The sequence below is a fragment of the Panthera leo genome, chromosome B1 (genome assembly GCF_018350215.1).
Source record: "Panthera leo isolate Ple1 chromosome B1, P.leo_Ple1_pat1.1, whole genome shotgun sequence".
Lineage (NCBI taxonomy): Eukaryota > Metazoa > Chordata > Mammalia > Carnivora > Felidae > Panthera > Panthera leo.
In genome coordinates, this window is record NC_056682.1 from 76,255,026 (window position 1) to 76,279,638 (window position 24,613).

Consider the following 24,613-nt stretch of genomic DNA (forward strand, 5'->3'; position numbering starts at 1 on the left):
AGGAGACCCTATGGTAACTTAACGACGGAAGCAGCTCAGAATCACCTTCTCAGCTCTTGTCAAAGCACCTTCTCAGGTTGGGAGTGGGAGGTGAGGGGTGATAGCGGGGAGGGGGTGTGTGGGAAGAGTCGGCTCCTGGAAGGAAACATCTCTCCTTGCCGGGCCGGGACACATTTCGTGTTGTCTGAGCAACGCGCCCGCTAGGGTGCCCACCCTCACACGTAGTCCTGTCAGCAAGCCCTCGCCCAGCACCCCCGCCCTCTCGCGGCCCCACGCTGCCGCACGGTTGCCTCCGCCTTCGCGCCCTCCCGCCCCACCGTCCCGCGCGCTCGCGCACGCGCACGCCGCGCCCGGCAGCCCTCGGCGCTGTCATGGCGGCGAGAAGTAGTTTCAGTGGGTATAGGGACGTTCACGCGAGCCGTGGCGGGGCAAGCTGTGGCAGTAGCAACCTCACCACCACCAGCAGCCTCAGCTGCGGCGTCCATATCGCCAGCAGGGGCTGTTTTTGCAAAGGCTGAGCGCAGGGGTCGGGCGGGCCAGGAAGCATGGAGTTCTGTGCAGCCGCGGGCTCCCGGGGAGCGGAATAGGGAAACTTGGAGGCTGCGACCAGGTGCACTGACCTCTCTCTTCTCCCTCCTTTCCCCGCCTTCGCCGCCCGGCCTCCCCTCCCTTCTAGCCACAGTACACACCTCCCCTCCTCTCGCCGTCGAACCTCAGGTGCCTGAGTGCTCCACTCCTCCCCCTGGGCCGAGCGTTGAGAATAATCACCGCCCCTTTCCCCCGCCTTTTCCTGCCCTGGATCTCCGCCGCCACCTCCGTCTCGCGGCTCCCTGGCGGGGGGTGAGGACGAGTCCGGAGTATCTGGGTGAGGAGGAACTTTCTACTTCTGTGGTAGCTTGGGGACCCCCCCCCCTTCCTCGGACCCTTCATTTTCCAGCGACAGTTTCTCTTTCCGTGCACCTGTGAGGAGAGGTAGCTCTGCGCCTGAACCTGCGAGAGTGTGGGGGAGGAGTGAACCTGTTCAGGGGCCTCTTGAACCCGCCTTCACTCAGAATCTGTATCTTCGAGCCAGGGGGGTAGCGGGTGTCGGGTAGTGGGGTCCCTTTAGTAACTTATTTCACAGGCAATAACTATTCTCCTCTCCACCCCCCCACCCCACCCCAAAAACAAAACCTAGCGTATTTAACATTTATCTAATCTTCCAATAGGGTTTGGCGTTGTTGTCAGCCTCGGGGAGAGAGATTGGACAAATATTCTCCAAGAGGAGGAGGGTGACGCCAAGGACTTTACCCATCAACTGCTTTTGGGGTTTCTCCACAACTTGGAAGAGTGACCTTTTTCGTTTTGTGTTGCGTGTGTGTGCTTATTGCTAGTGCAGCATTTGCTGTCCCATAGTGACTCCGAGTTGTCCTTTCTCGCGAACTAGCAATGGCTAGTGAAGACAATGTCCCTTCCCCGCCACCAACAGGTGATGACGGGGGAGGTGGAGGGAAAGAAGAAACCTCTGCTGAAGAGGGTGCATTGTCCCTGAAACCAGGACTCCCCATCAGGGGCATCAGAATGAAATTTGCCGTGTTGACGGGGTTGGTTGAAGTTGGAGAAGTATCCAATAGGGATATTGTAGAAACTGTCTTTAATCTGGTAAGTAAATATTTATTTTATAAGCATATATTCTTTTCAGTGGGTTGGGGAACTAGACGTTAAAGCTGGAGCCATGTGCTTGCCTCATACAGATGATGGCTTTTTCCATGGATAGAAACACAAAATCCTACTGACCTAAATGAAAGATTTTTTTGTATTTTTCAGTTTAAGGGGAGTTATGTAGATTTAGGTGCTCTAGGTTTTGTGAAAGTGAACAGATGACTATTGTGCTAAGGAAATAATTGTTGCTTGGAAGTATTTTGTGGGGGTTCCAGTGGAGGACTTTTATTATATAAACATTTTTTTTTGTCTGCATTTCTCTTTAACATTTTAAATAAATTTTTGTGACTTTCTTTGGGTCTTGAGAAATGATGTAAGTGCCCTACATACTACTTACCCTTTTGAGTCTGCCTAGGTTATGTTTTGCTGTAAGTTTTGAACGTGAAAGTTTTGTTCACAGAGTTGGTGAAAGATTAATTTGCTGCAAAGTTAGTATTTTATATCTTGACCAATTTTATTTTTAGACATAGCTAACAAAAATTAAGTTTTGGAATGTATTCACGGTTACATCTTGTGAAAATTGAATGGCAGTTTGAAAAAGGATTGTGGCTGATGTAGCATAATCTTTATTTCTTTTGTAAATGCATGTGTAGCAGCAAAGCATATTTGGTCATTGGAAGTTGCTGGTTCTAAGAACTATGAATGTTACTTTTGAAAGGTGTATATGCAATACTTTTTCTCTGTTCCGTTCTTAGAAATGGTTATTTCTAATGGGGATTTTTAAAATTTCCTTACTCCAACTTCTGTTGCCCATCTACTTAAAGCATGAAAAGTAAATTGGGCCTTAACACTACTTCCACCTCTTCTACCTGTGTTAGAAGATAACAGATGGGAACAAATATGAATACAAAATAGCTGTAATAACCGTTTAGCGCCCTTCCCTTTTGCCTTTGTGTTTTCAAGGTTAGGCTTGTTTTATTCCAGGTCGGTTAATTATTTCCTTCACTAGACCTTTACCAATAGTCTGGTCACTTGCAATACAACTTCTAGAATGAGAAAGGAACTAGATGAAATCACTTACTTTTGGAGTATAAAAACTTTGAACACTAGGGTATTTCTTTACCATTTTGTTGTGTTGGAAGCTTACATATAAATACACATGTACACATTTTTTTAAGTTTATTTATTTTTGAGAGAGCACAATCAGGGAAGAGAGGGAGAGACACAGAATCCAAAGCAAGCTCCAGACTGAGCTATCAGCACATAGCCCAACGTGGGGCTTGAACCCATGAACTGTGAGATGAGCCAAAGTCACATGCCTAACCAACTGACTGGAACCACCCACATTAAAAAAAAAAACAACTAAATATTATGGAAATGTTCAAATATACAAATAGGATAGTTACTCTGGTATTCCTTATGCAGCTTCAACAATTATCAAAACTTTGGGGATCTTGTGTTTATGGTCTTTAAAAGTTTGTAAGGAGATATATGGTAAATTGGTTTATTCCTTTGCCTCAAAGTAAACTTGAAACCTTTTTTTTTTTTTTAAAGTTCAGTTATTTTTTGAGAGAGAGCGCATGTGCACTGGAGGAGAGGCGGGGTAGAGAGAGTGGGGGACAGAGGATCTGAAGTGGCTTTGCACCGACAGAGATCCTAATGGCAGGGCTCCAACCCACAAACCGTGAGATCATGACCTGAGCCGAAGTCAGGACACTTAACTGACTGAGCCACCCAGGCACTTCTCAAAAACCTTTTTTAAAGATTTTTTTTGTTGTTGTTAAAAAAATTTTTTTTAGTGTGTAGTTACATTTGAGAGATTGAGACAGCGTGCAAACAGGTGAGGAGCAGAGAGAGACCTAGACAGAATGTGAAGCAGACTCCAGGCTCTGAGCTTTTAGTAGAGAGCTGGACACGGGGCTGGAACTCATGAGCTGTGAGATCATGACCTGAGCTGAAGTCGATGCTTAAGTGACTGAGCCACTCAGGCGCTCCAAGATTTTATTTTTTTTCTAAACCTCGTGTACCTAGGATGATAAACAGAAATCTGTGGTAGCGATAGAGCCCATAATTAGTTGTTTGTGTATGAAAAACAACATTCCTCTGGCAGAAGGAGGATTCAAACTTCTTTGTTCTTTATTTTTTTAAAAAAAATTTTTAATGTTTATTTATTTTTGAGAGAGAGAGAGAGAGACAGAGTGTGAGTGGGGCAGAGGCAGAGAGACAGGGAGACATGGAATCTGACGCAGGCTCCAGGCCCTGAGCTGTCAGCACAGAGCCCCATGTGGGGCTTGAACTCACTAACTCTGAGATCATGACCTGAGCCAAAGTCAGCCGCTTAACCATCTGAGCCACCAAGGTGACCCGAACTCCTTTGTTGTTTTGAATGCCCTGTGTGGAGGTGGATAACCTACCATAAGTCACCTGCATTTTATTAAGGAATATCCAAATTCTGTAGTGATGGTTTGCTTATATGCTGCCTAAAATTGTGGGTCTGGTAGAGATTTTAAGATTATTGGTTAAATCACGCACAGCTACTTGTTTGCAGAGTAATAGGTGTCTGGTAAAAAGAGAGGGAAAATCTGTTGAGTTATACCTCCTCTCCACTGTCATTCTCTTCTCCTGTAGAGCAGAGGGTTAGATTAGTTCCTCCCTTTTCCATTCTCCCTTACAATACTTTTCATGTTTCTTCATGGATATGTAGGTTGTTTGCCAGGCTTTAGAAAATCTTGAGAACTGACACTTTAGGTATCTGGTAAGCTAGTCCATCTCAATGTCATTAATACTATAGCACCTAAATATTTCTTGATAGTTATCAGCCTTAATCTTAATTTTGCTCAGAGAAGGAAATTACATTAAAAGTTGTGATTTTACAAGTTATGCTGTTTACCGTGTGCCAGGCAATGGGCCAAGTGCTTTACATAAGTTTTTAAATATTTCTTTGAACAACTATTTAATATAGATCTCATTTTATGGATGAGATCGAGACTGAAATGTTAAATAGATTGCCTACAATTTGTGTATAATGGCAACCTTTCCAGGAATACATCTGTCTCTTGAGTTAATGTAGAATTGTTTGCTTCTCTGAGCAGGTAGGTATAGCTGAGGCATAACTGCCCCCAGTATAAGGACACAAAAATCATTGGTCCTGCTAAATAAATATTAATGATGAAATCTCCATCAGTAGAATTCATTTATTCCTCTTTAACTTTCAAATAGCTTTCATATAACTGCATTAAATAGTAAAAAAAAAAAAAAAATTGCTTAAAAGCAAAAACATTTTTCTGGTCATTCACTTTTTTTACTTGGCATGTGGATGGGGAAGGTCTATCATTAACTTTTTTTATAGTCACTATGTTGGGTTAAGATTTATAAAATTGTGAAAAAAAGAATACAGACAGAAGAATATATAATATGTATAAGTAATGAAATATTATAATGATATAAGCTCTGTGAGCCATCTATGTACCTTAACCAGTATAGGGGCACTTGGGTGGCTCAGTCAGTTAAGTGGCCCACTCTTGATTTTGGCTCAGGTCATGATCTCTGGGTCATGAGATCAAGCCCCAAGCCCCTCGTCAGTGTGTCAGGCTCTGCACTGAGTGTGGATCCTGCTTGGGATTCTTTCTCCCTTTCTCTCTGCACCTCCCCCTCTTGTGCACGTGTATGCTCTCACTCTCTCAAAATAAATAAACTAAAAAAAAACCAGTTTATTAACAGTGTCACTGAATCCTTATGCGTGTACCTCCTTTAACCTATCTTCACTGGATTTTTCATTAGTTAAGTTTAAACTTATTACAGCTGTGATAACTTTTTCCTATTTTTCCAGGCATTTTGTTAAAATAGATTATGTACTTTTGATTCTTTTTTACTGATTATATGTTAAGCTACTTTATTATTTTTTTTAAATTTTTTTTAACGATTATTTATTTTTGAGACAGAGAGAGACAAAGCATGAACGGGGGAGGGGCAGAGAGAGAGGGAGACACAGAATCAGAAGCAGGCTCCAGGCTCTGAGCCATCAGCCCAGAGCCCGACGCGGGGCTCGAACTCACGGACCGCGAGATCGTGACCTGAGCCGAAGTCGGACACTCAACCGACTGAGCCACCCAGGTGCCCCTATGTTAAGCTACTTTAAACTATAATAATTGTGCTGTTAAAATTAAACAACTTCCCCAGGCATCTGGGTGGCTCAGTCGGTTGAGTGTCCAACTTCGGCTCAGGTCATGATCTTGCAGTCTGTGAGTTCGAGCCCCGTGTCCAGCTCTGTGCTGGCAGCTCAGAGCTGGGGCCTGCTTTGGATTCTGTGTCTCCCTCTCTCACTGCTCCTCCCCTGCTCATGCTCTCTCTCTCTCTGTCAAAAATAAAAATAAACATTAAAAAAATTAAAAAAAAATTAACTTCCCTTCCCCTAGAGTTGTCCAAATTAGTGGTAGAGCCATACATCCAGAGGTCTTTACAAAGTACTGCTTCCTAACTTTGCTAATGTAGCTTGAGCTTACTCTCCTGTAAATTCCTTTGAAATTTACCACTGTTCTTGTAATTTCTTTTGCAAATCTGTTTTATAGGTAAGTTTTGATTAATAGTACACTTGTGTATTCAGGTATTTCAAACTTGTAGTCAACTTTTACATTTTTCTTGTTGCAACTTAAAACCATTTCATTTTGTTTTCATCTGTGTGCTAAAAAAAAAAAAATTGTCAGACGTTTGGACCCAGAGTAATTAATGTATTGGCATGTTTCCAAGAACTTGCTGCTGAGTTTAAGGCTTCCATCGGGTATTTAAAGGTATTCAGTTCAAGAATAGTGTTTCCCGTGAGCTGGTGACAAATATATGTTTTCATGAAATTTGTTTAAAAAAGTATATGATTTTAATTAAAATGTTAAAGTTTAAAAGGTAGAATACATTTTTCATGACTCATTACATGTCATTTGATATAGGTCCTGCTAAATATTAATGGTGCAAACTTTTAATGCCTATAGGAGCTGAGCACCTCACACAGAGGCTCCATTACTATTGACTTGTGTTTAGAGAGTGTTCTTGTAGACTTAAAGGGGCAGCTTCTGTTCTACTTGGTTGTTATACTGCACTAACATGGGCCCAATGGTGTCATACCTTTTGGTTTTTCAGGAAGAATTGGAAATCTAGATTTTAAAAAACCACATTTTAAAATTTCCAGTTAAAAGATTACAAACTGCTGTGTGAGACATATAAAATTGTAGGTATTTTTCAAGCCTTTATATGAACCTTTATTAGAAAGATACTCATGTAACGTACTTGTTAATGTGCCCTCCATCATGTTATAAGTGATAGAAAACTTGAACCTGTTTGAAACACAATAAAAAGGATTTGCAAGGCTCATTTATCTCCAAGTCCAAAGGTAGGGCAAGATTATAGTAACACAGTAATATTAAATACCAGTTTCTTTCCGTTTCTTTTCTGCTTTCTTCAGTCTGTTGTTATTCCTCCCATGGTTGTAGGATGGCTGCCAGTGATGGTTGGGCCATACATATTTTGTTCATATCTCTTAGGAGAGAGCCTCAGTGTCCTGACATTCCAAACAAGAGTCCTGACTGGACTACTGAACCAGTGACTGTGGTCATTGAAATGGCTGATTGGCTTAAGCAAACCAGGACCAAGTACTGTACCTAAGGATGGGGTTAATTTTCTCTGAAGTACATGGGCTGTATGGGGAGAGGTGGATACACAAAAATCCGGGTAAGAAATTGAAAGGATAATTGGATAGTGGATAGGCAGCCAATGATGTTCACTACTCTTTTCAAATGCATAATGGTAGTAATATAAAGATATTTGTGAAAGGAGAAAAAAAATCATTCATTAACCCAACACCCTGTTGTGATCTTGAGCAAGTTTTTTTAACCTATTTGTGCCAGTTTTTCCTCTGTAGAATGGGGAAACTACACTGTAGCAAGGATTAAATGAATAAAAACTTATAAATCACTTAAAATAATGTGTGGCACATTGAGTATTGTTATAAGTATTTGCTATTATTTTAATATTTGTAATTTTAGATAAGTTTTCATACTCCAACCTTGTAAATTTTTTTTTTTTTTTTGTATGTAGCTATTACTAGCCTTATTGGCTCTGAAATATGCTATGTAGTTCTTTTGGAATTTATTTAATAGTCATTGTGATATTTTAGAGATGACTTCGTTTTTAAACACCTTTGTTGAGGTGTAATTTATATACCATAAAATTCACTTAATATAAGTATATAATTTAGTGATTTTCATTAAGTTTACAGAGCTGTGCAGGCATTACCACAGTCTAATTTTAGAACATTTACATCCTGTGTTTAAGATGTTTCGTAGTTCTGGCTCTTGCATTTAGGCCTGTGATCCATTTTGAGTTGATTTTTGTGTGATGTGAGAAAATGATAACATAGGGGTTAAATTCATCTTTTTTTTTCTTTTTTCTTTTAAATATAATATATCATCATATTGGTTTACATACAACACCCAGTGCTCATCCCAACAAGTGCTCTCCTCAATGCCCATCACCCATTCTAAATTCATCATTTTGTATGTGGATTTCACTGCTCTTTGTTGAAATGGGTATTCTTTCCCATTGAATTATACCTTTACATCTTTGTCAAAAATCAGTTGACTGTAAGTGTTAAGGATTTATCTGGACTTTTTTTCCTTTGATCTGTATGTCTATTCTTCACCACGGCCACACTGTCTTGATTACTGAGGCTTTGTAATAAGTTTTGAAATAGGGATATATGTCCTCTTACTTTGTTCTTTTTTTTCAAGATTTTTTGGGCTATTTTAGATTCGTTGTATTTCTGTGTTAATTGTAGGATCAGCTTGTCACTTTTTGTGAAAAAGCAAGCTGGGATTTTGATGGGGAGGTGTTGAAGCTGTAGATAACTTTAGGGAATATTGAGTTTTCCACTGCATGCATTTGGACTGTCTTTCCATTTGTTTAGGTCTTCCTTAATTTCTTTAATCAATGTTTTGTAGTTTTCAGTATAAGAGGAAATGATGAAAAAAAAATTTTTTTTTTTTTGCTATTGAAATGCTTCCTTAGGCAGCTTTGTGTATTGAAATTTCCAGAAGTGGAATAAATGGCTCAAAGTATATGAACATTTATGTAGATCATGAGTAGATATTGTTATTGTTTATTGATGTTGATAAATAAAAGAAATGTGGATGAATTGATGAATTTTAAAAACTTTGTAGTTTCTTGGTGGTAATAGAATTCATCATTTAGGCCCCTTGTTTCCATTTAAGTTGGTTCATTTTAAACTGAGAAAACATTTAGGAAACCGAAAAATAAGAATTTTTTTTTTTTGTTTGTGAATTAAAAGAGAAAGAAAGGGTTTTCTTTCTCATCCTGACCTAGCTAAACTAATCTAGTATATTTTTTATATTGTAAAGTATCTTTTCACACACATGTTCTTTAAAGTATTTTTAATAGTTTTTGTGTATCTGAAAGAAAAAAGTCCAGAATTGATTTCTATTTTATAATGCTTACTTAGATAATAAATTGTTTCATTTATCCTTTTACGTCTAGAACTTTTTACAGTGCTTGGTACTTCAAAGGTGTTTATTATATTAAATGGAAATGTCCTAATCTTATCATTTGCTAAATTACAATCATTAGTTAGCCTAGGTTTTTTTTTTTTTTTTTTAAAGACACTTTTATTCAGCATCATGATCAGACTGTTACATTTAACAATCAACAGCATGGGTGCAAAAAAAAAAAAATCTACATTAAAACCCTTTGTTGGAATGCTTTACACTTTCCCCAGAACAGGAACTAAAATAACCTGTTACACAGTTAGTCACAAATACAGTCCTTGGGTTTTTTGCCCATACACATGAGTATTGTCTAAAACATGTCTTCTTTGTAGCAATTAGGCCTTGCCACCATTGTGCTTGGCTGAGTTCACAAATCTGTTGTAACCTGTAGCTACCCTGTCACTTCTCTGGCTCTCCTCTCCTGCTAAGCTTTGTTTCCTGATAGTAATTAAAACCTTCTGCCACTGCCATAGCTACTGCTGCTCCTGGAACCGCCATAACCACCTTGGTTTCATGATTTGGCAAAGTATTGGCCTTTACCACCATAGGGGTGAAGCTTCTGCCCCCCAAATTTCCTCCTTTCATGGGTCCCAAATTTGAAGATTGATTTTTGTAACTGCCAAAATCATTATAGTTTCCACCACCTCCGAAGTTGCTTCCATCATTACCAAATCTGTTATAGCCATCTCTGATGCCACCATATCCACCACTACCTCGACTGCCACGAAAGCTGTCTTGCCCACTGAAGTTTCCTCCACGACCAAAGTTGTCATTCCCACCAAAACCACTTCCATGACCACCACCAAAATTTCCAGAACTGCTTCTACCTCTTTGGCTGGATGAAGCACTAGCCATCTTTTGCTTAGATAGAGCTCTCCTTACTTCACAGTTGTGGCCATTCACAGTATGGTATTTCTGAATGACAATCTTGTCTAGAGTCATGGTCATCAAAGGTTACAAAAACAAAGCCTCTTTTTGTCACTGCCTTGGTCATTCATGATATCAATCACTTCCATTTTCCCATACTGTTCAAAATAATCTCTTAGATGATGTTCTTCAGTGTCTTTAATGCCACCAACAAAAATCTTTTTCACAGTTAAGTGGGGACCAGGTCTTTGAGAATCTTCTCTCAAGACAGCCCTCTTTGGTTCCAAAACTCTTCCATCCATCCTGTGTGGCCTTGCATTCATGGCTGCATCCACCTCTTCCACAGTGGCATATGTGAGAAACTCGAAGCTTCTGGAGTGCTTGGTGTTTGGATCTCATTACCACACAGTCCGTGAGTGTTCCCCATTGCTCAGAATGGCTAATCAGACTCACATTGTCTGTTTTCAAAGCTCAAACCTCTGATGAAAAGCTTCCGCACCTGTTCAAAATCTTTGGGAGACTCTGACTTAGACATGATGGCAGTGGGAGGTGAGATTTAACGATGCTTCCTTGAGGTGTCCATGGGCAGAAAAGTTAGCCTAGTTTTATTCATTTCTGCAGAAGATAATGTTGTTAAGACCTTAATGCCATATTTCTTTTACTATTTTCTGACATTTCTTATGAAGATTCTTATCAGGTGGCTTGTGTTTTTCATTATACAGTTTTGAATTACCTTAATATCTGTTTTACCCCTAAGGAGCAATTTTGTTAACTTATTTTCAGAATAGTCTCTTACAACCTGCTCTTAAAGTAGTTTTTTTTTTTTTTTCTCTGATATTATTTCATGGAATGGGATATATACTCAGAAACCAACTTGTATATAGTGAGTCTTTCTAGTGAGTCTTTGGCTTAAAAGCTGTTGGGACGGTATACAAAGTAAAAAAAAAACAAAAACAAGCTGTTGAGAGTACATGAATTCTTTCTAATTTGCTAAACTAATATCATAAAACACTCCCAGTTTTAGATTTTTAACATTTTTTGTGTGTTTTTGGTATCTTTTCTGATTCTTCAAAGATTTAATTGGATTTGTCCAAGAGTAATATATGTGCCTGAAATGTGCTATGTGAAGTACCAAATTTCTTGATGCTGGAGATTGTGGAGGACTGCATATTGGGGATTTTATAGAGCAGAGTCCTACTTTGGGTAGGAAGTTGGATACCAGATGACTTCTAAGGTTATGTAACTATCTGATGGTCATGCTCTAAGTTTTGTTACTTCTTCCTTTTTTTTAATGTTTATTTATTTTTGAGCAAGAGAGACAAGACAGAGCATAAGCAGCAGGGGAGAGAGAGAGGGAGACACAGAATCTGAAGCAGGCTCCAGGCTCTGAGGTGTCAGCCCAGAGTCAGACACAGGTCTTGAGCTCACGAGCCACGAGATCATTCATGGTCTGAGTTGAAGTTGGATGCTTAACTCACTGAGCCCCCCAGGTACCCCAATTTCTGTTATTTCTATTGCACCTGGGTGTTTACATTTATTTCCCAGACATTTAAAAAAAATTTTTTTTTTAACGTTTATTTATTTTTGAGAAAGAGAGAGATAGAGCATGATCAGGGGAGGGTCAGAGAGAGAGGGAGACACAGAATCTGAAACAGGCTCCAGGTTCTGAGCTGTTAGCACAGAGCCCGACGCGGGGCTCGAACCCACAAACTGCGAGATCGTGACCTGAGCTGAAGTTGGACGCTTAGCCGACTGAGCCACCCAGGCGCCCCATTCCCAGACATTTTTTGACCAGACTTATCTCATCAATCTTTTAGTGATTTATGTTCTATAAAAACTGCAGTTTTAGAAATGAAGGGCTGGGTTTTTTTTAGTATATATCCTTAGAGAAAGATGAAGAACTGATGAGGTCTCAATTACGTTTTGTTAGAAATAAATCTCTTTCTTGGGAACTGAAAGAGATCTTGCCTAACAAGATCTTTGTTAATGAATAATAACTTGATTGGTGTGGTATTTTTATTTATAAGCTATAGTAAATCTTTTAAAGCTATGGGAATTTTAAATGGGACTCAATGAAGTGTTTGAATTTTGTTGTTTCTAGTGAAAATATGTTTCTCATAAAGTAATACAAATATATTATCTTAAATCCTATGTATAGTATCTAGTTGAATCCAGTTTTTATGATCTTGGGGCTTCAATATCTTGACAAAAAATTGTTATTATATCTCAGAGCTTATAACTGTATATGTATATAAAAACATTTTAACACAAAGCATTTAAAAAAAGTGTTGATTTTGTTAATACATGAAATTAAGAAAAAATAGTCTTGATAGTAATATGATAATCAGTTTCAAATGAGTGTCAACAAATCTTTTCTAAAAACAAAGTAGGAACTGATATAAAGAGGCTCACTGGTATCTAAAATGGAGAAAATATTATTAAAGAAAATTACATAAAGGTATTGTAAAATGATTATTAACATTATTACCAACTCATTTTTTTTTTTTTTAAATTAGTTTTTATTTGAGAGACTGTGTGTGTGTGCGCACATACGTGAGTGCAAGGGAGGGGCAGAGGGAGAGGGAGAGAGCACAGAGCCTGACGTGGGGCTTGATCCCAGGACTCTGGGATGATGACCTTAGCTGAGATCAAGAGTCAGCTGACTGAGCCACCCAGGTACCCCTCACCAACTCATTTTCCTAGATCAAATTGCTGTGAAATTAATAGACATCCAGCAGACACAAAATCCAAAGCATTTCAGAATAATTTTCTTTACTGTAGTTGTCATTGGATGGGTAAGGCAGTGCCCATGACCAGAAGTGTGAGTGGGTGATTTTGTTAGTTTCCTAAAACATTTGGTAGATTTAATGGTTCTTTATTTTCTAAGGTTTTTTGGGGGTTAAGTTTTTATTTTCTTTAATGGTAAGTTGATTTATGACCCTTGAGGTAGGGGACACATATATTGATAACTAGTATGCTTTTGAGTTAAAATTAATTTGTTATTTTGAGGTGTTTTGGTGGCTTAGCACAGAGCCTACTTAAGATTTTCTCTCTCCCCCCCCCGCCCCCACTCTCCCCTGTTCATGCTCTCTTTCTCTCTAAAATAAAAAAAAATATTTTGAGTTATAATAGATAATAGCAATATCTAAGATTTATTAAGTATGCCAGGTCCTGTTTGATGTATGTATTGATCCAAGTTAATTCTTAGAGTTCTCACAGATAGGTGTTAGGTGTTTCTGCCAAAATGTCTTGTGTTCTGCAAAAGTGTACTAAAAATAACAGGATTTATGGGGAAAGATAGGATTGGGGTGGGCCATTCAAAACCTGTGGGACCTTGTAACTGGAATACTAACAAAATCAATAATAATCCTGATGAAAATACTAGCAAGGTTAAATCTCTACTGATATTTTCATGTTAGCATCACATTCACTTTGTGGAACTAACTAACCCTAGAGTTTATGCTTCCTTCTTTGAGATGTAGGCTTGGTTTCTTTAGCTTCTGATAGACAACATTTTTATCAGTACTAAATGTCTGATCCAATGTGTAGCTTTCCTTAATTCATTGTTTTAGTACAGAAGGAAATGTCTTTGTACTTTCTTCATTTGTACTTACAGATTGTCAGATACTTAATGTGGAAAAAGCATACTAATTCTAGGAATCATTAAGCCAGGCACTATAAGGAAAGCAGTTCTGCAAATTTTTAGGTTTTTCATAAGGTCTTCATATATTGCCAAGGATTTCTTTTTTATTCTGTTGGAAACAATTACGTATCAACCAGCATCACTTGCACACTATTTCTATATTATTCTACTCTTTAACAATTCTGTAGGAGGTAATTCAAGGCAAAGATATAAGTTATAGTAGAACAGATTGTACTGTTATAATATTCACTTTATAAATGATGAAACTGAGATACAGAAGACAAGTAGCTTGCTTAAGTCACTGAGCAGTTTATATTGTTGAGATTGAAGCTCGGGGAATCCATAACCTGAGCTGTTAACCACTAAACCGTATATGGTTTATAATTACAAAAAACCTGAAATGTGAAAAAGTGGTTTGAGGCATCTTTCAGTCTTGTAATTGAATAGTAACTTGGAAAGTATCTAGATTGTTTACAACTTGCCTAATAGTCAAGATTTGCGTTATGGAAGGTAGGCCCCCCCCCCCCCCCCAAATAACCTAAAATATGTATGAGGAAGAGAAAGGTTTTAATGAATGTGATTTTTATTTTTTATTTTTTGAATGTGATTTTTAAATTGGATGGAATTAATTACATAATCTTTATACAAGATATTGTAGTTTGCTTCTTTACTTTCATGGTTAATATTTAGTTGGCTTAATTTTCAGGATTGAAATGAACTTGTTTATTGATTGTATAAGAAACTGAATTTTTAAAAATTTTTCATTAAAAAATTTTTATTTATTTTGAAGTAAACTTACCTCCAATGTGGGGCTTGAACTCATGACCTTGAAGTCAAGAATCACATGCTCTATCAACCAAGCCAGCTAGGTGCCCCAGGAAAGTGTGGGGTTTTAATAATCTTTTTTTGTGACTTTATACTGATCTCAGTGAGCGCATTAATAGGAAAAGATGATGCTTTTGTTAATCAGTTGCAGAAGTTAATACCATTTGTTGTCTTTAGTTGTTTGTCAGGATGTAGTCATAGTTTCATTTGTTCAGATGACCTTTCCTTGAAGTTGATTTGTTTCCATGATAGATTTACCAAATAAAGTACCATATACTCAAATTTATGGGACAAGATTATTTTTTCTTCCAAAAAATTAGGGTGTATATTTTAACTGGGGTTTAGCATTTAACTTTTCAAATAATATGTTTATTTAAGAAGTCAAAGATCAACTGTAAATAAGATTGTATTTTATTTTTTAAAGTTTTTTTTTTGAGGGGGAGGGGCAGAGAGAGAGAGAGAGAGAGAGGGAGGGAGGGAGAGAGAATACCAAACAGGCTCTGTGTTTTGTGATGATCCTGATGTGGGGCTCAGTCTCACAACCGTGAGATCATGACCTGAGCCAAAATCAAGAGTTGGACTCTTAACCAGCCGAGCCACTCAGGTGTGCCCTGTCTATGAATAAGATTTTAGAGTGGAACATTTTACATGTTGCTATATTGACGACTCCTTTTATGCTTTAATAACATGACATTATTCCCTTTTATTAAACATGTATTTATTTTCATTGGAATCAATCCATTTACTCGTTCAATGAATATTTGTGGAGCAGAATTGGTGTGCTATTACATGGTGCTGGCAATAAAACAGTGAGCAAGAGAGGTATGGACTTTGCCTTCATGGAGTTTAAAGTGTCAGTTCTTTAGCCTCTAGGTACTCCCATTTTTTCGCTGTACTTCTGTCCTTCAGTTTATTAAATTTATTTTCTGATACTTGTATACTCCACTCTTGTTCCTGACTGTTGATCTCTAATAAAATGTAAAGTTTATCATCTTTGTGACATTTATATGTTGACTACATTGATTATATTATTAGAGATGATGATGTCTCTCATACATCTTTTATTTGGAATTCTTTATCTTCTTCCCTCTTACCCATCTAAAGCATCTAGGACAATCTAATGGCAATATATATGAAATACAATGTGGTACTTAGTTTCTGGCTGTATTACCAACCTGTCTAGAATGAGGTGGTGGAGGGATGCATGTGGATAAATTTTTAATGTCCTTTATTACTTTGCCAGTACATTTCTTTTTTTTTTTTTTATTTTTTTTAATGTTTATTTCTGAGACAGAGAGAGAGCATGAGTGGGGGAGGGGCAGAGAGAGAGGGAGACACAGAATCAGAAGCGGCTCCAGGCTCTGAGCTGTCAGCACAGAGCCCGACGTGGGGCTTGAACTCACAAACTGTGAGATCATGACCTGAGCCGAAGTCGGTCGCTCAACTGACTGAGCCACCCAGGTGCCCCTGCCAGTACATTTCTATTTAGATTTTTTTTTTGATAGAACTCAGTTTGGAGGAACCTGGTGGTTCAGTTGGAAGAGGATGTGACTCTTGTTAAGAAAAAAATGTTTTTTTATGTTTTTTTATTTTTGAGAGAGAGACAGAGCATGAGTGGGGAAGGGTTAGAGAGAGAGGGAGACACATAATCTGAAGCAGACTTCAGGCTCTGAGCTGTCAGCATAGAGCCTGACATGGGGCTCGACCCCACAGACTGTGAGATCATGACCTGAGCTGAAGTTGGACACTTAACCCACTGATCCACCCAGGCACCCGGAATAACATGTGACTCTTGATCTTGGGGTTGTAGGTTTGAGCTCAGTGTTGTATGTAGAGATTATTTAAAAATTCTTAAACTCGTAAATTTGAACTTTTTTGTGATATTTAACAGTATACTGATGGTGATTTGGTCTTTTATGTGATAATTCGGGGTCATTAATTTGAATATTGGTGTTGGAATATCATTTGGAATACTGAATATTTCTGTACTCCTTTCTCTCTTCTACATCTTCAGTATACTACGCTAGTTGAGATACTCAATTATTTTCCTGTATAGTTGGAATAACTTACTTGCTGGTATTCCTGCTTCTCTAGTCTCTTTCAAATACCTTCCACAACTTCTGGAATATTTTATGTACAGTTAAAATATGACCATTTGATTTTCCTTTCAAAATCTTTGTACAGTTTTTCATTCTTTTCTGGGTAAAGGCCAAGTTACTTAATATGACAGATAAGTAATCTGGATCTTGGCTTATTTCTTACCATTCCCTTCCTCAAATTTGTTTGTATAGTATTGAACTTTGATGCTCTTAAGTTTCTGCTCCCACGTGACAAGTCCCTTCCATTTGTATTTCATTGATCAAGGGAAATCATATGGCCATGCTTGTGTTATCATCTCATTCTTTAGTTTCACAGGATAAGTGCATATAATCCCCTTGCAGGCAGAGGCACTGAATATTGGAGAACAGGAAGATTATATTTCTTCACAGTTCTTAGACTTACTGATATTTACTAAATGGTTGGCTCACATGTATGTCTTGTATATCACTCTATTTTTTGTTTCTGTTTCTGAAGTGTATCCTTCAGTAGTTCTTTCATTCAGGGTTTTTGAGTGGTAAACTCTGTTTTTGTTTAGAAATTTCCTCATATTGACCTTGCTCTTGAATGTAGTTTAGCTGGATGCAGGTTTCTAGTTGACAATAATTTTCTCTTAATATTTTGAAGATACTGTTCTGTTCTTATTGTTGAAGTTATTACTGTTAATAGTTGTAATTGCTTAACTTTATGGGTAATCTGTTTCTATGGTTGCTTTTAAGATTCTTTCTTTGACTTTGGGGTTTTGTAGTTTCACCATAACCTATGTATGGGTGGTGGTACTTCCTAAATTTGAGGATTCGTGTTTTTTCTAGAGAATTTTCATGAATAATGGCTTTTCTTCATTTTATCTATTTGTATTTTGGAACTCTTAATACATGACATGTTGGTTTTTTTCCCATTCTATCCTTCATGTCTCTTAATGTTTCATATTTTTAATCTCACTTGTGATTCATATCTTTTTTTAATGTATATTTATTCTCGAAAGACAGCAAGCGAGCAGGGGAGGCGCAGAGAGAGAGGGAGACAGAGAATCCTAAGCAGGCTCTGCACTGTCAGCACAGAGCCCGATGTAGAGCTCAGACTCATGCGCTGGGAGATCATGACCTGAGCCAAAATCAAGAGTTTTGTTTTTTTTTTTTTTTAAGAGTTTTATGTTTAACTGACTGAGCCACCCAGGTGCCCCTAAATTTTTTTATTTTTTTTTTAATCAGCATTGGGTTTCCAGTTCATGACAATAGTGTAAATTTGAACTCCCAAACCTATGAAGATCATCCCAGAATTTATTTTCCCAGAGAAAACTTTTTTTCTCTTTCTTTTTTTAAGATAGTAGCCCAGCCAAAGACTGGCTATTTGTAATTTCCTTTTGCCAGTTGGTGAGTTTTTTGGAGGGGAGGAGGAAGGGAGATCTACTTTTTGAGCTTTAAGAGTACCATATGTATATGGAGATTTAATTTCTATTTCCCCACCTTGAGTGGGCACAGTACTTTATTTTGTGTTTCTACATAGGCATTAAAATGCTAGTCCCTAGGTCACTAGCCTTCCTTCCTGCGCCCCTTTAGCAGTTGTTATAACAGTTCAAATTCTTACTGTTTTTCTGTTTCTTCATTTTAGGCTCCTAGAGATTGCCTTTTTTTCTTGAAAGCTTAGGTCTACATTGAAAAGTAGTTTTTGTTATATTTAATATTTGTAGATGTTTGTAAAGTTTTTTTTTTTTTTTTTTTTTTTTTTTTTTTTTTAGGCCATCTTAGTCCTGTCTTGCTGGCACTATATTATACAACTATAACATAGAACAAAATAATGGGTATATAATAGCCAGTGAAGAAAATATAGGACCAATTTATAGTATATTAGGTCAGGTTATTTCCCACCTAGAAACACTGAGGTAATTATAGGTAATAGAATTCTGTAGATCAATGAAGACGTTGTAGGGAAAGAAAATTTGTCATTTTTCTTTTTTTTTTAAGCCCTTGTATTTATATATACAGATAGATGAGCAATTTTCATCTTAGAAACAACCCTGTATTACCAAAGGAAAATAAATAAAAGTTCTTGGGAAATTGTATGTGTGGAGGTTGTGTTTTAAATTTTGGTAATTAAAGGAGTTTTCTGACCTTTTAGAATTGTAGAATGTTATAAAATGGTGAAAAGAAACCTTATTTTTTTTCTTCTGACCCCTAATCATGCAAAAGAAACAACTTAGAAAAAATACATTATTCTTCGAGTCTTAATTCTTTATAAGTTCCTGGTAATTTCGATGGAATGCTAATAAGCTGCATCGAAATCTCATTTGTATTAATAGGGAGCTTTATAGTTTTATTATTTTTAACATGTTCATCTGCCCAAGGATGAACTCTTAAAATAGTTGTGAGTCAAATGATGACCATTTGTTAATCTCTTAGATACTACAGTTAAATTGACAAGATGGCTTTTGACATAAAAATTTCAGGAGCCTTGTTTCAGAACAGTAGAGATTGTTGTGTTGACTAATTTCTGTTAAGTGAGATATTTAAGAAATAGTTTAGCTAAGTTCTAAATTCAGCATAGTAGATTGTCTAAATATTTTTCTAGTTTATATTGTTGGACATGATTTTATATTCTGTGGGTTAAGTGCATGAACAGTTACATCAAATTATTCAAGTGGTGCTTCAGGAGAAAAGACTGAAATTAATGCTTTGTCCTGTGATCCAGTTGTAAGAAAGCTGAACTTGAACGTAAATTAGGGTGTGTGACTGAGTGTCAATTACGTATAGGCAATGTAAGTGTTTTATAAGGATTATCTCATTTAATTCACAAAATAGCTCCTTGAGGTAGTACTTTATTAAACTTTTTTTTTTTTTTTTGAGAGAGAGAGAGAGAGAGAGAGAGAGTGCACAAGTGGGGGGAGGGGCAGAGAGAGAGTGAGAGAGAGATTCATAATCAGGCCCCAGCAAAGAGCCCAACATGGGGCTCTGACGGCCGTGAGATTATGACCTGAGCCAAAATCAAGATAGGATGCTTAACCAACTGAGCTTCCCAGGTGCTCCTTAAACTAGTTTTTTAACAAGAAAACAGGACTGGAGAGGTTAGGTTGCTAGGTTGCCTTTATTTCTTAACAGTTATTTTATAAAGTAGTTAAAATATATAACTTATAATAAAACTCAGTTTTAGTTAGAGAAGGAATACAAGTAAACTAATTAGTAGATAGGAAAATGGAAGCCAGATGCCTCCCCCTGAGATTATCAAACACAACTGTATTTCCTTTTTTCATTCTTCATTTCAATGGTATCACTTTGCCTTTATCAGAAACTTGATATTTTAAAAATGTTTATTTACTTTTGAGAGAGAGAGAGCATGTGTGTGTATGTGGAAGGGGCAGAGAGAGAGAGAGAGAGAGAGAGAGAGAGAGAGAGAATCCCAAGCAGGCTCTGCTCTGTTAGCCCAGAGCCTGACTTGGGACTTGATCCCATGAACCGTGAGATCATGACCTGAGCTGAAATCAAGAGTCGATGGTCAACTGACTGAGCCACCCAGGTGCCCTGACCAGAAACTTGATTTGACTTATCTTTTTCCTTATTCCCACAACCAGTCCATCACTAAATAGTCTCCTTAATTCTGACCCCAAGTATCTCTTGCTAAGATTATTTTTAACACCTTTCAGAACTGTTTGTTTCTTCTGCCATACCATTCCACAGCGTGGTTTATAAGGCTCTACTCTTATACTTTGTTTCCTCTGTCATCATGACCACTCTATACACTATACTCAAGCCCATACTGACTTTTTCTTACACCTTTCTTAGGTCCTGTCTCTGTAACTTCTGTGCTTTTCTATCAGCTGTTCTCTCTACTTGGATGCTTTTCTTCCTTCTTTGTCCGTTATAGTTATACTCACACTTTAAGACATAGTTTAGATACTGTGTTCTCTAAGAACCCTTTGCTCCACTGCAGAATTTTACTCTTCCTCCATCCCACCACAGAACTTTGTTTATAACTTATTATGGCATTTACCTCGTTCTTTTATGTGTTTATATATTACCCCAGACTATGAGCTTAAAGGCAGAGACTATATTTATGCCATCTTTTTTTGTTTAATGAGGCTTAATTAGGTATAATTTCCATAGGATAAAATTCATCCCTTTTAGGTGTACAGTTTGATGTATATAGTATCCATCATCACATTTGGGATGTAGGATATTTCTGTGACTTCCAGAGAGTTTCCTTGTGCCTCTTTGTAGTCAGTCTTCTCGCTCATTCTCAACCTTTGGCAGCCAGTGATCTAATTTCTGCTCCTATCATTTTGTCTTTTTCTGAATGTCAAATAAAAATGGAATCATACAGTAGGTATCTTTTTGTGACCAACTTCTTATACTTAGCATACTGAATTTGAGATTGCTTCTAGTTCTTGCATGTATTAATAGTTGTTTCTTTTTATTGCTGCATTGTATTCTATTGTATGGATGTACCACAGTTCATTCAGTCACCAGGTGGTTTCCATTAGCCATTATGGGATAAAGCTGCTCCAGAACATTTCCATACAGGTCCTTGTGTGGGCATGTTTTAATTTTTCCTAGGTAATACCTATGAGGCTTTTTTTTTTAAGTTTATTTTTGAGAGAGACAGAGCGTGTGCAAGTGAGCCGGGGAGGGGCTGTGAGAGAGGGGGACAGAGGATCAGAAGCAAGTTCTGTGCTGACAGCACAGAGCCCGATGCAGGGCTTGATCTCAGGAACCACAAGGTCATGACCTGAGCCGAAGTCAGATCCTTAACTGACTGAGCCACCCAGGCACCCCACCAAGAGCCTTTATTTGTTTGTTTGTTTATTTATTTATTTATTTATAAATGTTTTTTTATTTTTGAGAGAGAGCACATGAGTAGGGAGAGAGAGGGAGACAGAGGATGCAAAGTGGTCTTGGCACTGACAGCAGAGAGCCTGATGTAGGGCTCAAACTTACAAATTGTGAGATTATGACTTGAGCTGAAATAAGAATTGAACACTTAACCAATTGAGCCACCCAGGTACCCCCCTAAGAGGCTTTTCAACTTGAGTTACAATGCCAAGGAAGCTTCCAGTTAAAAAAATAACAGAATCCAGATTGGAAGGAAAAGAAGAGGCAGCCCAAGGGAGTGAAGGGGAATGACATTTTCACTTGCCATAGGTAGAGAGAGAGAAAATCTTAGGTGGAAATTTCTACCTTCCTCTAAACGATAGGAAAAAATAATAGAATGTACCAGTCAAGTAACAGTATACCCTGTGGGGCCAGAGAATAGAGAAGCTAGCTGAAAACATGCTCATTAGAGTCAAAATTTGACTTGCTTTAGGCAAAAATACCCTTAAAATTTTATTCCATAGCAAGTTTTCATGTCTTAACATTTCCTCATCCATACCAATGAGTTGGCATTTTCTATATTATGCAGTAGTCCCAATGATTTGAGGCTCTTGGGACTGTGATGGACTATGATTTGCAATTAATAATATTTTATCCCCACTCCAATAATGACGAGCTAAAACATAAATACAGCAATACAGGTATTAGAGAAATTGTCTTCAATTTCTAATTGTCTTCAAGGTTACTAAAGATACTTACAGGAGTATGCATATAAATCTGTACCAACTAGGATAAGAGCCCATTCAACAAATTCACTAATGGAAAACTGTCCTATAGGGTGACTGGGTGACTCAGTTGGTTAAGCATCTGAGTTTGGCTCAGGTCAGGATCTCATGGTTGGTGAGTTTGAGCCGTGCATTTGGCTCTGTGCTGACAGCTCAGGGCCTCGACCCTGCTTGGGATTTTTTTGTCTCCTTCTCTATGCTCCTCCCCTATTCGCACTCTCTCCCTCTTTCTCTCTTTCAAAAATAAACATAAAAAAATTAAAAAGAAAAAGGGAAACTATCTTATAATATCAAACATTTGGTGTCTCTACTCTATTTATTTTTTTAAAGTTTATTTGTGAGAGAGACAGAGTGAGTCGGGGGAGGGGCAGAGAGAGAGAGGGAGACAGAGAATCCCAAGTAGGCCCAGCATATCAGCACGGAGTCTGATGTGGGGCTCAAACTCACAACTCAGATCGTGACCTGAGCCAAAATCAAGAGTCAGATGCTCAACTAGCTGAGCCACCTAGGCATCCCTACACAATTTTAAATCCAAAATCATTTGAGGAGACAAAGAAGCAAAGTGACACTGCTATCAAAAAGAACACAGTATAGCACACATTGGATCCTGTTCTTGGATCCATTCAACATAGTATGACATTCAACATAGTATGGATACCGTCTCCTCAATTTCATATAGATTTTAGCAGCAGACTTTAAATTCCTAGAAGATTACTCCCCAAAGTTTAATAACTTTAAAGTATTACAATTCCAATGAACAAATTGTAGAGACTGTAGAAGCCGTATATTATTAGTTAAAATGTCTTGTGGAAGAATGTTGATAATGAGTGAAGTTGGCTGGTGGGTGCCTAGGAGTTCTCTTATGATTTTGTGTAAATTTGGAATTTTCCATGATATTTTATTTTATTTTTTATTTTTATTTTTATATATGTATATTTTTTAACATTTATTTATTTTTGCGCCAGAGAGAGACAGAGCATGAATGGGGGAGGGTCAGAGAGAGGGAGACACAGTATCCAAAACAGGCTCCAGGCTCTGAGCTGTCAGCACAGAGCCCGACACGGGGCTCGAACTCACCAGTTGTGAGATCATGACCTGAGCCGAAGTCGGCTGCTCAACCGACTGAGCCACCCAGGCGCCCCATCCATGATATTTTAAATTTTTACTGATTGACAGTAGGTCAAATTTTAAACATCAAAAAATGAGTTTTCTTTTTAGATGTTTATAAATTGTGGGGAGAAAAATCGAAGATAACTAGCATTAAGTGCCTATTGGTGTTTTAATACATAATAAATCCTATGAGATAGAATCAGCCCTGTTTTACATAAAAGAAAATTGAGAATTAGAGGGGTAAATTTTCTTGCCCAAGATCACGAAGGAGTTTAACTGATATTCACAACCAAAGAAGAGAGGGAGAAAGAGAGGAGGGAAGGGAAAAAAAGAAGGAAGGCAATAGAATAGTCAAAGGAAGAAAAAAACCACCGTTGCACTAATACACAAAGGACAGAATTCGAGAAATACAATTTTTAGAAACTCTACAAGTTAAAAGGTGCTTGTAAAATTAATGACAAGTACACATGGAAAAAAACCTCCAGATAAATACAATTGCATTTGAAAACCTGTAATTATTCTGTATCTGTATATTTGTGAATTTTATTCTAGCTCCAACATACCAGATCTTCTAGAAATTCCATTTCTGCCATGCTGCTAGTCAGCTGGCACACACACATACACTCATACGTGTATTTATCAAAATTATCCTAAAAAATTGGTAAAATTGATCTGATTTTTGTGTAGGCTGTGAATATAGAAAATCAATTTCAGTCCTTAGAGTTTGAGTCAAATCTTGATGGAGGTGGTATTTTCTAAGTATGAAGTGTTATATGGTGTTTTTTACATTAACTTTTTCTTTTCCTTTTTTTTAAAACACATTTAAGAGAGAGGGAGAGGGAGGACAGGTATGCGTGAGCATGCACCAGTGGAGGAGGGGTAGAGAGAAAGAGAGAGGGAGAGAGAGAATCCCAAGCAGGCTTTGTGCTGCCAGTGCAGAACCTGACCTGGGGATCTGGCTACAAACTCATGAACTGTGAGATCATGACCTGAGCCAAAATCAAGAGTCGGAGGTTTAACTGACTGAGCCATCTAGGCGTCTTGCATTTATAATTACCTCTGAAGTAAATTTGAAATAGTGGAATGTTTCCCTTGATATCTTTTATTTTATATTAAATTTAACCCAGTTAAGTTCCTTGAAAGTACTGTAATGTATTCTGCCTTTCTTTTCTTTTTAATGTTTTTTTATTTTAGAGAGATAGAGAGAGAGAGAGAGAGACAGGGCGTGAGAAGAGGGCAGAGAGAGAGAGAGGGGAGGGGACACAGGATCCAAAGCTGGCTCCAGGCTCTGAGTTG

At 37.8% G+C, this 24,613-nt stretch overlaps 1 protein-coding gene and 1 pseudogene across 2 annotated transcripts in view; one reads left to right on the forward strand and one right to left on the reverse strand.

Moving 5' to 3' along the window:
- The first annotated feature begins 424 nt into the window (after positions 1–424).
- LRBA (LPS responsive beige-like anchor protein) overlaps positions 425–24,613 on the forward strand; it is a 794,075-nt gene continuing 769,886 nt past the window's right edge. Inside the window, exons 1-2 of one of the 2 annotated variants that reach the window (XM_042935320.1) lie at positions 425–865; positions 1,209–1,641. In XM_042935320.1, coding sequence (XP_042791254.1) covers positions 1,429–1,641 — 213 coding nt within the window. In that variant the 5' untranslated portion in view covers positions 425–865; positions 1,209–1,428. The remainder of the gene's footprint in view (positions 866–1,208; positions 1,642–24,613) is intronic. The other variant, XM_042935319.1, reaches the window with a different exon arrangement.
- Positions 9,637–10,590, reverse strand: LOC122217797 (annotated as a pseudogene).